This window comes from Halyomorpha halys, unplaced genomic scaffold (assembly GCF_000696795.3).
Source record: "Halyomorpha halys isolate HHAL.00 unplaced genomic scaffold, Hhal_1.1 Scaffold542.1, whole genome shotgun sequence".
Classification (NCBI taxonomy): domain Eukaryota; kingdom Metazoa; phylum Arthropoda; class Insecta; order Hemiptera; family Pentatomidae; genus Halyomorpha; species Halyomorpha halys.
Genome location: NW_027105041.1, coordinates 103825 through 118444, shown reverse-complemented (window position 1 = coordinate 118444; position 14620 = coordinate 103825). Strand labels below are relative to the sequence as shown.

At 29.7% G+C, this 14620-nt stretch overlaps 1 protein-coding gene across 2 annotated transcripts in view; it reads right to left on the bottom strand.

The window, feature by feature from the left end:
• The window catches only part of LOC106684090 (protein Aster-B), a 251168-nt gene that overhangs the window by 210585 nt on the left and 25963 nt on the right, over positions 1 to 14620 (bottom strand). Inside the window, exon 1 of one of the 2 annotated variants that reach the window (XM_067048160.1) lies at positions 9306 to 9336. The exons of the other annotated variant lie outside the window; for it this stretch is intronic. Coding sequence (XP_066904261.1) covers positions 9306 to 9327 — 22 coding nt within the window. The 5' untranslated portion in view covers positions 9328 to 9336. Of the gene's footprint in view, positions 1 to 9305; positions 9337 to 14620 lie in introns of those variants that run through there. 2 annotated transcript variants of the gene reach the window in all.

Below are 14620 nucleotides of genomic sequence, written 5' to 3'. Positions count from 1 at the left end.
TGCTTTATTCGGTTTCAGTTTTTCTTTTATTATTTTTAACGCATGCATTTTTTTTTTGCATAATTAATTGATTTTTTTAATAATTTATATATAAAATTTTGTTCAATACATCTTTAACATTACTGCTTTGTTTACTTATTTATGAAATCAACATATCCAACCCAAAAATAATAATTTACCAGAGCATATTCTATCTGGCAGAAGCAAAGCTTTTCACTGGAGCTTTCAGTTCAGGTAACACCTGACAAACTAATTTCTAGGATATGCCTATATTTCAAAAAAGGCTTGTCCCGAATTCTCTGTTTAATTTTAGCGATAAACCATTAATCTTGAAATAATGGGAAAAGCGTGCCCAATACGAATTCGCACTAAAAAGTGTTTTCAGAAAATAACATAAGATTCTGTGGTAAAAAAGAGAAAAATTGTGAGAAAAGTGTACAGACCTATACGCTAGGACCTTTTTTGAAAAATAATATTTGATACTCGTGTATGGGTATAGATATTTTTAAAATTAATTTATTTTACATAGGCAATGCAAAACAATAGTTCTGTAGGAATAATAAATTTGTTTTCCCCGAACCGGGACCTTGGCTCTCTTTTTTTAATTAAAAGGTAATTGATTTTATCGGGAGGCCAACTCCTATTTTGGGACTAAATATTGCAAAAGTTTAAAGGTTACTCATTCCCAAACTATAGCAGAGGAACATTTGTTAAAAAAAAAACTAAAACCAGGAGGAACCTAATGTAGTTTAGTCACGAAAACTAATAATTATTGACTACGATAAACCATGATTTATTGCCAGGCCACCGAGATAATACAAAACGGACGAGTTCTCATTTGCAGTCAGAGAGTAATAATTGCAAGCTAGTTACTGCAAAGCCTTTTTTATTTTTTGTATTTCAAACTAGAATTGATGAATATGACCTTTTTATAGTCTGAAATACATCTTTATGTATGATGTATTTCAGACTATATCGTTGATTACGTTAAAAGGTTGTTCAGAATTTTACACTAACAACTCATATAAAAATACTTTATATTGTTCGTTTGCTAATATATAAATATAAAAAAAATACTTTTTTTATATAATCTTACATATCTATATCCATAGAAATACTGAATATAAGGAAACGTTACTCAAACCGGAAGTAACGAGAATTTTTAACCAAACTTTTATTAATAATGTAAATTAAAAATATCATACAAACGATTATGTAAGACAAAACTTGGTTTAATTTTATAAATTAAACTATATATCTTTTGTATTTGCAAAATAATAAAATATCAACTCTGGTATCAAGCAAATTATTTTTAATTTGTTCTTAGATATGTGATAATACTTTATAACAGTTTATATAAAAAAAGAAAAATTATAAATATGTATATAAATACATAAGCAAATTTTCTTTTGAATCTATTTTGGAATGGATTAGTGTTTCATTTAGTTTTTAGATTAGTAATTCATAACTTGAAAATAAGTGAAAGTAGTGATGTTTTTAACTTTATTACAATCTAAATTCTTTTTAATTAGAATTTATTATTGGATTTTAAAATTTAAATATATTAAATAAAAAAGAACCGTGTCCAAAAAAGTAATAATAATAAAATGAATGATCTGTTAACTCAAATTTAACAGGTAATTCAGATAAGTAACACGTACTAGACTTTTGCTTTATCTCAGTTGCGGTAATTACATCTATTTTTTAAATTACCTCAAATTTTTCTTTGAATATTTATGCATATAATCTTTTACTGTTTTCTTAATTATATGATGATAATTGATATAAAAATCAGAATTATACATAGATAAGTTAGAAATTCGGAACGAAAATAAATCAAAACTGAAAAAAATGATATAATACGATGGTAAATCAAATACTACCCTTTACCCAATTTGGAAATTGGGCACCATTAATTTTCATAGAAAGAACTTAGTAAAAATTAAAAAAATTAACTCTAGTATCAGGTATTAGGCCTGTGAGAGTTTCTTCTGAGTTATAAATATATGTATGTAAATGAAAGGAATAATTAGCACGTTTTCTGTTTTAAGGGGCAGTTTGATGCCGATTCATATAAACTGACAGTTAATGTTAAATAACAGTTTACACCAAATAATGGCGAAATTTTAATAACATTTCAGTTAGAAATACCTTTTCTATGAATCGGTATAATTTCATATACACCAATTATTTAATGGTATAGATTTATAAATGTAAATGGTAACATTTTTGTTAATAAAATTTGGATATCGAATGTTTTAAACATTAACATGTTATCACCAATGAATAGTCAGCTGTAAAATCACTTTTAAAATGAGAAATTATGTTAAATTTGAATTTAACATATAAAATCTGATGCGTGCATCACACAATTCTGGAATAATATTAATCCTTGTGTGTTCCAACATATGAATTTATTTAGCATTAAAAATGGCGATAGCCCCACTTATAGTGTAAAGCTAAAATGCTCTGTTCTAAAGATCTATCAGATTTCAAAAACTCCCAATTATTTATTAGCTATACATAAAATACAATAAGTAAACTTGAAGAAAGACCATAATGGTATGGTACAGGGATCTAGTGAAACTATTGTCATTATGGTAGCAACTTGGTAAAATATGATTACTTTAAATTAAAAATGTACATGTTTCGCTAAATTTGTTAGATAACAAAAGTGAGTCATAAATATAAATGATAAATGACGAGAAATAAAATATTATTAACGTTCGATGTTAGAGGAGAGGAAACCTTTTTGCAAAATAATATAATACTATTTATAAAATTCACATGGGAGGGGAACATTGTACATAGTTTGTCAGATTGAGCGTTGGCAGGGGCGATTTAAATCTGTTAGCCCCCGTGAGTAATTAATGACCTGGCCTAATGATGATCTCGGGTGAGGGGTCTGGCCTTCGTGGTGTGTCTCTAATCTTTCTCAATGAAAATTTAAACCTAACCCGAGGTAGGGAGGGCCAAGTGAACAATTAGTGAAGTTAATACAGCGTCTACTAATAGTGATTTTCCATTTACTTGTTTAGTTTTTTTTTTGTAACAAATTATTATACCTATGCTAAAAGTCATATTATGATTAAGGGTTATCAAGTAATCAGTAAAATTGATTTTAAAAACAATCGTTGATTTGTTAGTTTTAGGGGCTAAAATGGATCAGTGATTAGTCAGGTTAAATAAATAGATGGATTTATTTATTTTATTTTATGTATTTTTTTGTTTATCCCCTCCCGACCATTTTTGACATATATTACTTATCTTGAATGTTACCACCTCATTCTAACCAAAATGAGGTCAAGTTTTCATTCCGTGGGGCCACCCCGAAATAAAAGTCCGCCAACTCAGCCCGAATCGAAACCGGCATCGCTAAAGGCCACTGTAGGCAAGAGAGTTCAGACATCATCTTAACTCTCTAGCCTACAGTGGCTTCCCGATATGAATTTATCTCAAATATATTCTAGACCTACAATTTATAATAATTTGAATTAAATCCATTCTATTTTCTTTGAATTGTCCTAGATGGTAGCTCTCCCAACAAAAATCAACACTTGGCCCACATATCCACTTGTCCCGATTTGCCTTTAATAGTTTTTCTTAATTTAGTAGTAAACTGTTAACTTTTTTTATCTGTTATTGTATATTTACGTGACCTACTTTTATTAGAATTTTGTCATTTGATAGACTATTTGTATTTAATTAAATAATTAGGAGAGATTTTTTTCTCACCCACCTCAATGGGATGGTTATCCTACACGTTAGAAACTTTCCAGAATAGCCGAAGTCCTGATTTTCAAATTGTTTAGAAAATATAAATCTATGTCTTTAAGGTGAGTTATTGTTAACTAATATAATTGGTCCATTTTAAAAGTTCAGGCATAAATAAAAATCCAGATTTCTGGATTTTCATTAATGTAAGAATAGAATCTTTCTTTTCGCTACTATAATTTTACAACGTTCATACACACCAGGAGAATATATTTTATTTTAATATCTTCAGAATTTCTCTGTGCAATTTGTTAGAATGGGTATAACAAGTCCGGAAATAAGTTATTTCTCAATAAATAATGAACCTAGGTTCTGTTCATGAATTAAGTTCATAAAGGTGTTCTAAATAGAATAGAAGGTCGAAGTTTCATTTTGTGAAGCTGCCACGAAACAAAAATCTACTGCCCGAGGCGGAATCGCTACAGATTCGAGGTTGTATAACTCACTTCTGGATCAACCCCTAACTAGAAGCTGTGTGTTCATTTCCATCTAAAATTTATGGAAAAAAACTTTCATGTCGCGAATAGTTTTCTAAAATGTGGTAGATAGTCAGCTGCATAAACTGCACATACCACATTTTGGAAATTTTTTTTCGAAGAAGATAGTTGACTATATGAAGTAAATTGTAGGAAGATAGTTTTGGTGGCGGTCAATAGAAGTATCAAAATAGTAGAAGAAAACTATTAATTGTTGCAACGTTTCACCCCACTTTGCAGGGCTTCGTCAGGGCTGTCAGATTAAAACAAAGGTGACAACAAATTTTTTTTCTTAAATAAGTCGCGTGTGGCCAACTTAGTTGAGGTTTGAACTTTCTCTGTATTTTATTACTTTTTTATATATTTTAATTCATTATTCATTTCGGTTGTTTTCCCGAACTTGACCTAGGTGATCTTGGCTTAGTATTTTAATACACTCCATTACCCTAGATCACTTTGATGGTATCGAAACCTATATGGTGTAATGGTATTCAAATTCTTTCGATTTAAAAAAAACCTTCAGACATTTTTATACGAATTCATATTCTCTATGCTGAATAATTACGCATCTAAAGGGGTTTATCGGCAAGTTTTGCAGTAATCAAATGTATTAGGATGGCATTACCTAACAAAGTTCTCTTTTGTTTCGCAAATAATTCAAATTACTGTACATAATCAGGATAAAATCAATAGCCTTAACAGATCTATCTAAGGAGTCAAGTTTATTTGAAATTTAATTTCCTAACAAAATGAATCCAATAAACAATCATTTTATAGCAACACTTGAACAAACATTTTACTATGTTGTTTACATAGATTGATCTATATTGCCAATTCCCCATAAGGATTTTATAAAGTCGCATAAGCATTTTAATACTATAACATAATTAGTAGATACAGATTTCATTATTTGCAAAATATCAAGAAATATACGAAATAGCAAGGATGTTATTGAAATATTTTTTATTCATGATTAGTATTATTATTTAAATATAAGGGTTGTTAAGAAGAACAAAGAAAAAAAATATTCACCAATTTTATTCACAAAATGTAAATTTACTTTTTTTAAAAGGCATTTTACAGAAATTAACGTTTCACTCTAAAATTTATTTATTAACTATAATATTAACTAAGCCATAAAGTGAGAATAATAATTTCTATTATAAAATTGAATGGGTTATAACCGAGATGAAGCTTTCAAATCCAACTATCCATGACATAAATTGAGAATAATTATTACCACAAGGAAATTAAATAAATGACCATAATGAAGACATCAATTTCAAATTAAATGAATAGAAAAAATTTAAATTTCAAATTTATAATTATATTATTATTTACACGTATCATCCTCCAATATATGTAATAGGATAAACTCAAAATAAAAAAAGTTCTTTTTATCAGTCAAAAAATCAACGATTATCTTCTAAATTCCATGTGTAAGAGCTTCAAAAATGTATATACATAATTTAAAAAAAAAAAATATTGAGGATACTTTTAAACATGTTTATAAAACACTTTTTAGAAAGTAGAAATTAGCTCTTGACGTTTTCTCACTGATAGGCAATATAAACTTATAGTTACCTACAAGTAGTTGAAAACCCAAATAATAGTAACAAAATGAGCACAAAATATGCTTTTTTCCATTATAAAACATGGCTAAATCCATGTTGTGGAGATTTATGGGAGATAGGGAAGTTTTCCTTCCAAAATCAGCAAAGAAAAAAAAAAAAAAAGTTTAAAATATAACTATTATATTGCTAGTAAGAGATACTGGACTCCACTTCCATATGGAGAACATTCCCTCAGGTGAACAAAGCCAGCGGTACAATGATTTTGTGTACAGAAGGAAAACTACAGTAAGATAGGCTTACTCAACCTGAGTACAAGAGGACTCGTTCCTAGGAGGGCCCTGGACTCCAAAAGAAATGGCGGCGACATACACCGTAAGGCAAAGAAATGAAAATAAATAAATTGTACTAACAATCATAAGAAGAAAATTACTTAAATTAAGAAATCAATTGCCGAATGAAGTTACATAATAGCAAATATTAATTACATATCTTAATAATTTAAATAAAATAACTAAATGAAACTTCTTTAATTTAATTTTTTTTTTTACCTTTCTGAAAACTCTGGCACTGAAAAATGTATTTCAGTGGTTAATGGTCTGGATTTATAAAAAAATCCAAATCAATGTCAAAATAGATTTATATTGTATCTGTCATAGAGTTTCTAATTACTGAGATATCCAATTAATCCCTCTTGACATCCATCCTATATTCCCTTATAAATATGTACTGCAAATTGAAAAATGGTTGAGGCTTTATAAGAAAAGTATATAGGGTGTATCAGGATTGACGAACCAAAGGCCAGAACTTGATGGTACACCTCAAGAGCTACAAAAAAGATCATATGGACTATAGTTTGATTTCACGCAGAAAAGCAATAATTTTTATTTTGTTTTTTATTCATTTTCAGTATTTTTTATGTAATTCACATTGTTGTTCAGAAAAATATAACTGGACAAGTAAAAAAATCAAGCAACTTGGGTGAGGTAATAGTCAACCTTTCCATGTATCCATACTGATATTTTGTGGGCGTGTGTTGTGGGCAGAGTATACAGGATGTCCCGAAAATCGTTAGCAATATGTATGGTGATTATATAAAAAGGAGGCATAAACAATGGCTCAATTGTATCTCTTCAGAAAAAGAGAAAATTGATATTTTTTTTTTTTTAATAGTATAAAAACTATTTCAGGTTGGCAATTCCGAATTATAGCATATTCAATCATATAAAATATTCTTTAAAAAATTACATTTTTTTTTTAAATTTACTTTTTTTAGTTTAATTTTAAGGGAGCTCTTAAGCAGCTGAATAATGCAACATCCCGTTGCTTGTTTAACACATTTTTAGGAAAATATCCAAAGCAATGTAATGTGAAATTCTGGTTCTTCAGAGTACCAGTATTTTCAGAAAAGGTAATTACAAATTTATAAAATATTTATGTATAAAAGAACATATTAAATGTGGGTACACAATAAAATTTTCCTATAAAAATATGAGATTTCAAAGTTGCTTAAAATTAATTAAAACTTCTTATTATTCAATGTAAGTAAATATTAGTTATTATAATTTCAACTAAAAGTTAAAATTTATTATCATTATAAGCAATATTAAGTATTTTTTAAATTAAATTTCATTACAAATTTGTAAATTTAATTTTTTTTTTAGAAATCATTTCTTATACGAACATTAAATTTTATAATAAAAAATTGAACTTACTATTTGACTGCTAATTTTTTCTTTTTATATTTTCGGAATTAACAGCCTTCTTTCTTAAATTTCATTATTTTCTGTCTTGAGTGAAAAGAAACAATACAGTATTTAAAGGTTTGTTTTTTTTATAATTTAAAATTAAAATGTCAAGTAGACATTGAAAGAAAATGACAGGAAAAAAAAAAGTTATTGAAGGCCCCTCAGGATGGCGTTCCTACCGAAACTTCAGAAGAATTAGGAGCAAATTATTAAATAAAGAAATTCCAGTAAGGAGGCTAATAATTCCTAAAATACAAAAGAAGAAAAAAAAAGAACTATAAAATACAGAATAACCTTTAAATAATAAACCACTAAATAAATTTAATGTTAATAAGTTGTAGTTATTTTTATTGAAAACACTGGTAATTTGAGAAAACATAACTTAACATCAAAATCGGAGGGTAATTTCGGCTCATTCAATTACAGATCTAACCTTAATTAGGTCATGGTCTTATAAACAAGATTTTTTTCTGAAAGTGGGAAATTTATAGAGTAGCAAGAAACCGATATTTGGGAATAATACATAATTTTGCGAAAAACGGAACTTTATGTTAATTGATGATCTTCTTTCCAATGGTCCTCAGAGCTTGAATATAAGTAATGAAAAAATAGCTAAAACCATTATGGCACAATCCCGGCCTGCCCATATTCAACGTTCACCCTGACAGTTGCTCCAAAAAATTACCTACCTCAATCCCTAGAAATTTTTTTGATTAAAAGAAATTTGAAGCTAAAGAGACGTTGAGGAGAGAATACTCCCGATTTGTTACAGTAGGAGTTAGTTACATAATGAGTGCGTCCGAAATAAACAGAATCACAAATTACGTGCTCAATATTCAATTATATTTTTAGTTTTATTCTTTAAAAAACTCATTTGTAAAAATTAGACATGCTTATTCAATTTTTTAAACAATAAAATTTAAATAACTTTTATTTTTGACGTAAACGCTAAGGTTAGAGGAAAAACAAGTAAATACGATTTAATCAATCGATTTAATATTGTATTTAATACAAATGATTGAAAGTGAGAGATATATAACTGTTGGAAAAGCGAGAATTATTTGAAAAATAAATAAACAGTAGAAACTTTTGAAATTACATAGAATTTGTTTACATTTATTTAAATACATATTACTAAACATCTATTGGAATCGCAGCCCTGAGCTGTTTTAAACTTATTAATTAAAAAAAAATAATATATTCAATTATAAACATACCTAAGTATTTTGTTTTTCATTACTTTATTAAAACTTATTACTATAAAGAATTTATTATTTAACAATCAAAGCATCTCTAATACGAAAAGGCAGTAACATTATTCTGGATAAACGGGGCTCTGTTAATGAAATAATATTTTAATTTCAGAAATTATTGAAGAATATAAAACTAAAACAGGATTTAAACTTAAAAGAAAAGTCTTAAAAGGTGAATCTTACAAAGTATAAACATGCTAAAACATATACAAATGCACTTAATAAATGAACATAATACATAATATTAGTATATTTTAACAAATCTTATTAAACCAATCATGTCAAAATTTATTCATTAATTCATCGAGATTAATCATTTTATTAAACCATTTTTTTTTAAATTTGAGTCATTAACAAAAATAATGGAAATTTACGAATTATTAAATTTGAGAATCTATTTTAAGCTTAAATTTCAAAGGTATTGTGAACACTTGTGTCCGCTTATTTTAAAGTTATACAAATGCAAAAGCAATTTAAATTTACCTGAGGGGATACGAAGCGACATCTCGCATCGAATCAGAAACCACACTGAGCTAGCTCAGAGCGACAGTTCCCAAGATTCCACGTTGCCTTATCACAAGTGTTCGCACCCGCACCAATTTGTATTGCCAAAGGTAGTCAATACAGATATGTTGTTTCCTACTGTCAGTCATTGATGCATTAACTAGATAAGCGATTATAAATGAAACATTATTAAGAAATATCAATCGAGCAAAACTAAAAATAATGATACAAAATGTGGTGTGGTGCCTGCATCACAGAACTTTCACTAAACGCCCTACTTTGTGATGATATTAATCCTTGTAAGTTTCAAAACATCTATTTACTTATTAGTCCGGTTGACAATACATTTCCTTATTAGATATTTCATATATAGGTAAATGATAGTAAAATCTGACTATTAGTATCACAACCTAGTACTAAAAAATTTATTTTCATCCTCAGTTAACTATCCAATTTTTCAATATATTACATTTATCCATTGTTGTTGTTGTTTATTGTTGCTTAAAGGCGTACAAAACCTCTGGTCATCAACGCCTACGGCATGCTAAAAATTATGTAAAAATTAATAATAAATAAAATAAAAATAATAATGTAAAAAAAAAATCGAAGAGGAGTTATAATTTAGAAAGGAGGCAATGTGCTTTTAAAAATTTAAACACTAATTTAATTTTAGCTTCCTCATCTGTGAGAGCTTCTGATAAATTTGGAGTCAGTTAATTGAAGGCAAATAGTGAATATGTCTTCAAAAATCGTGAGAATGGACTGACAATATTTGCACGTTGGAGGTGGTAGTTTCCTGATCAAGTGAGAGTGCATGAGGAGAGTATGACCTATTCTCAAGCGGGTTAGAGCAACTTCCTCCCTGCGGCTGTTGCGGTAGGATGTCCCCCATAGTTTTACTGATCTTTTGATTTATTATAATTTACTCGGAGAAATCCCACTTGGCCTTCCACCTTTCTAATGTTTGTAATTTAAGGGGTCTACTCTGGGGTAAGATAAGTTAAGGGAGTTCTGGTTAGGTAAGAACGGCTGTGTCTCGGCCAGGGAGCGAGAGTGCCTCTCTGGCAGCTTTGTCTGCGAGCTCGTTACCAACAATGCCAATGTAGCTTGGAGCCCACATGAAAATTATAGACTAACCTTGTTCTGATAGTTTTAGAAGAAAATATTGTATTCATATGATGAGTAGATGTTCAGGGTACATGTTCTCAAACTTTTAAACTTTTTTAAACTCAAACGAATCTGAGATTATTACAATAGTCTTCTGATTTATTGAAAAGCAGAAATGGAAGGCTGATTCTATCGCACGGAGTTCGGCGGTATATTGAGCATAACTAAATCGCGAGTGACGAAAGATGAGACGGTCGAGCTTTCGGATTTGGAACCATCAGTGTATATAAAATAATAATCCGGAGTACTTTCTAGAAGACTCGACAACCGTTCTTTATACTTTACAGATGTGGTCTTATTTTTGTGCATAAGGGACAGAAATAAGACCCTTATGGACTGTGTTATCCATTATTTATCCATTGTTTTTTACTATTTTATTCTAATCTAACGGTACTAAAACCGTCGAATAACTGTATTTCTGCTCTTTCAACTAAAACTAATAACTCTTACATTTTATGTTTCTTTCTAAGCAATAAAAGACAATATAAAATAAAGAACAACTCCTCGAACGTTTTATTTTATATCTGTGATTTCAATTTGCTCACGTAGGTCGGATTTGTATTATTTCGTGTAGTTATTAGGATTCTAAACCATTCTCAACGTTCGTGTGGATTAGTGAAGTCCTGTTAAAGTTATTGAAATGTTTGTGATTTTCGAAAATATGACCATGAAAACGAAATTTAGAGCAATTAAATTTCATTTTCTTTTGATATAAAAATTTGCCTTTAAGGGTTTCGTGCGAAACACGAGTAAATCTTAGTTTCTGTCAAGAAAAGAGCAATTGAACACAAGATAACAAAGCCGTATTCGTATTAATATAGATTGGGATTGAGAGAGATCGGGCGATGTCAGCTGACACAAATCTCCTGCCTATCTTCATTTCTACTTTAATTGTTAATAAAAATCTTTCGTAATTTACATTTATCCATTTTTATGGATAATTTTATGGATACATCTAAGAATGTGAAATGGTTTAATTTTTTTGATAGGCAAAACTAAAGGTATTTTAGATGAAGCCATTTTGAAAATCCGGCGTTTAAGCCCTATCAGCCTATTTCTATAAGAATAAGAAAAAGCTGATATTGAAGACTATACATTGATGCATCGCATTTAATTTATGGATTATTTTTTCAAGAGAGAAAAAACTTTAAACGTCTCTTGTCCATGTCCATAGTAAATTGAGTTTGTGCCTCTATCAGATTTAGTTCTAGGGTTAACAAAATTTTAAGTGAATTTGCTTCTAAAATCAAAACATAAAAATGGTCAGAAATGTTGCTTGTGTTACCTCTTCTAAGATGTTCCTCAGATTTTTTTCGTGAATTTTTTCTTGCAAAAGATTTTCCATACATTACTGTTTCACAACGCTGATATGTACGAGAGGCACCAGCTGGAATTTCGTAACTTAAAGTATGTTCTTTTGTCGGTATACTAAAGGAGCCGCCGGGACTAGTCAGAGACCCGATCGGCCAAACATTAAAAGTAATGTATAGACATATGAAGATAACAGGGGTCCCCCTGCACCCCTGGGGATGGTTGACCGCGTAGGCAGAGGTAAACAGCTAAGCAGCCCTTATCTTACATCTGGGCACGCTAAAAATTCCGACCTCTGTCAAAGAATTTAAACAAGAAAGGGAGGAAAAAGAACGACTTTCGCCGAAGGTCATTGGACCTTTCCCAACCCCTCTGAAGTATAGTGGGAGGGGGCCGCCCGTAGCTCAGTGGTTAACACACAGTCTTACCAATTTGATGTCTATTGGTGGTGCCGGTTCGCATCCGGCCTGTGATATTGACTTTTTCACATTGAGTGGCGGTCCCACAAAATGAAGAACTTTGACCCCCAACGATGGTTGGGCAATATAGGACTCCAATGGGAGTCTTGGCCGAAAAAGAAAAAAAAACACTAGAAGATAGTGGGAGCATAGAAGAACCAATGACAAGAACGAAGATCGGAAGTGGAGAACGGAGATGAACACAGTCTGCGAGGAGGAGTGTCCTTGAGGAGAGCACTTGAAGACCGTCGGGGGACAGTTGACAGTCCTGGAAGAGGAGAGTTTGGAGGAAGAGAGAGCGGCTGACCAGTTGGAGGCCAGAGGAGGAAGTCACACATCGCAGGGATTCAGCAGCGGCCGCCGGCAAAAGGTGGAATGATGCGGGACCGCAAGATCCGTCCTCTACTATACTGCCAAGATTGACAGGCACACCAAAAACAAGTAAGACCTTTTCCGTTGTAATTTGAATGGGATTAATAGAATTGATAACTAAGAGTCAGTATACATATCAAACTGGTACTTCTCAATTCATAATATTATAATTAAAGTATAAGGAAACAGATATAACATGCTCTCTCATTATATTATTCTTGCTAATGTATATACGATTGTAAATATAAAATATGTAACAAAAACTTTACCTCATAATTAAGAATCCCTGCATGCCACCTCATAATAATAATAACATAGTAAATTGGTAAACACGATACCGTTGGAGAAGAACTCCAATGACTAATTATAGATATTCATATCTAGCACAACATGGCGAGGAAGTCTATGGTTTCTAGTGTTTGAATTAAATGTAGCGCATACTTTTGCAGTCGATTCCCATCAGGAACCGATAGAGTTACATAATATAAATACATAGAGTATATATATATATGAATAGAAATACAATATATAAATACATGAAAATATGAATAAATTCAATATAATATGTGTATGAGGAACCCCTAGTCGGGCTTAGAACACCCGAAGCCCCGTACACGGCAACGCATTACCTAAAAATAAGGCAAAAGAACGTCAACATCAAGCCGGACGATACTTATCCTTCTTTCCAATAAATTAATATTTATTTTACTAATCATTTTTGATGGTTAGCTGAGTATACATATATATATTTTGGGCTGTTTAGAGCATTTCTAATTTGTTAAAAACTAATTTACAAAAGTGCCTCTTCTTGCGACAATGTTCCAAATGGAGACCATTAAAAAATACAATACTCTAATTGATTTCTTGGATACTTGGGTAAATGACATGATACTGTCTGAAATACAATCACACCTACAAAACACATTTATTGAAGCCAAATTTAAAAAAAATAATTTTAAAAAATAGCAAAATAATATAAAAGTAAAAGAAATAATAGCCCGATAACCTGGGGTATTGACGTATTACATTTCCATAACCATGTGAGAGAGAAATAAAAAATATTAGGGAACACAATATAAAGACTAAAAAAAAAAGTCTAAAAACGGAGATATGTGGGAGGAAGTAAAATCTAAATGAAATAAAAATTAGAGGGAATAAAAGAAAGATTTCAGGCCGCAATTTTCTGTTTTTTGATTATAATTTTTACACCTTCAACAAATACTGTTTGAGAAATAAATATTTTTATAATAATTTCTTCTTATGAAATATATATATATTTTTATTTTCAAAACCTCTTTATTTCCATTTAAATGCATAAATATATATTTCAAAATAATATAAATATATATTCCATAATGAATTTTGTTTTCACCGTGAGTGAGATATTATGTTTAAAACATTTATACAAATTTACAGAAGTTTAACCAAGATTTAGTTCTTATCGAACGTATAAATTAAATATGAAATTGAGTAGCAGGTGCGATCAATTACTAACAATTGATTAAAAAAAGAAACATAGTTCGATAAAATATTGTTAGTTTATTGATGATAAGAATTATAATTCAAAACCACATTTGCAATTTTCCTATTTCATGAATGTACATAATATAGAATGATATAATTTGATGACGAAAAACCATACATGATATCTATATCCGCAATTCTTAAAAGCAACGGCAGTTGTTATTGAAGTACCTATTGGGAAAAAGAAAAAGAAAAGTATATAAAATAAATAATTCCGTAATATATGTTATCCGTATATATCTGTAAATATATTTGTATATGTGCAAAAACATATCATAAAATAGTATTAATATAAATATTTATATTAATACTATTGTATGTCTTCCTTCCTTTTATTTAAATGTAATTTCTTATCACTTTATTTTTACATAATATTTATCCTACCTTAATTTACCTTATAGTATCTTATTGTTGTAATGTTCTTAGTAGTTTTTTTTTTGTATCTTTTCAGTCCTGATGAAG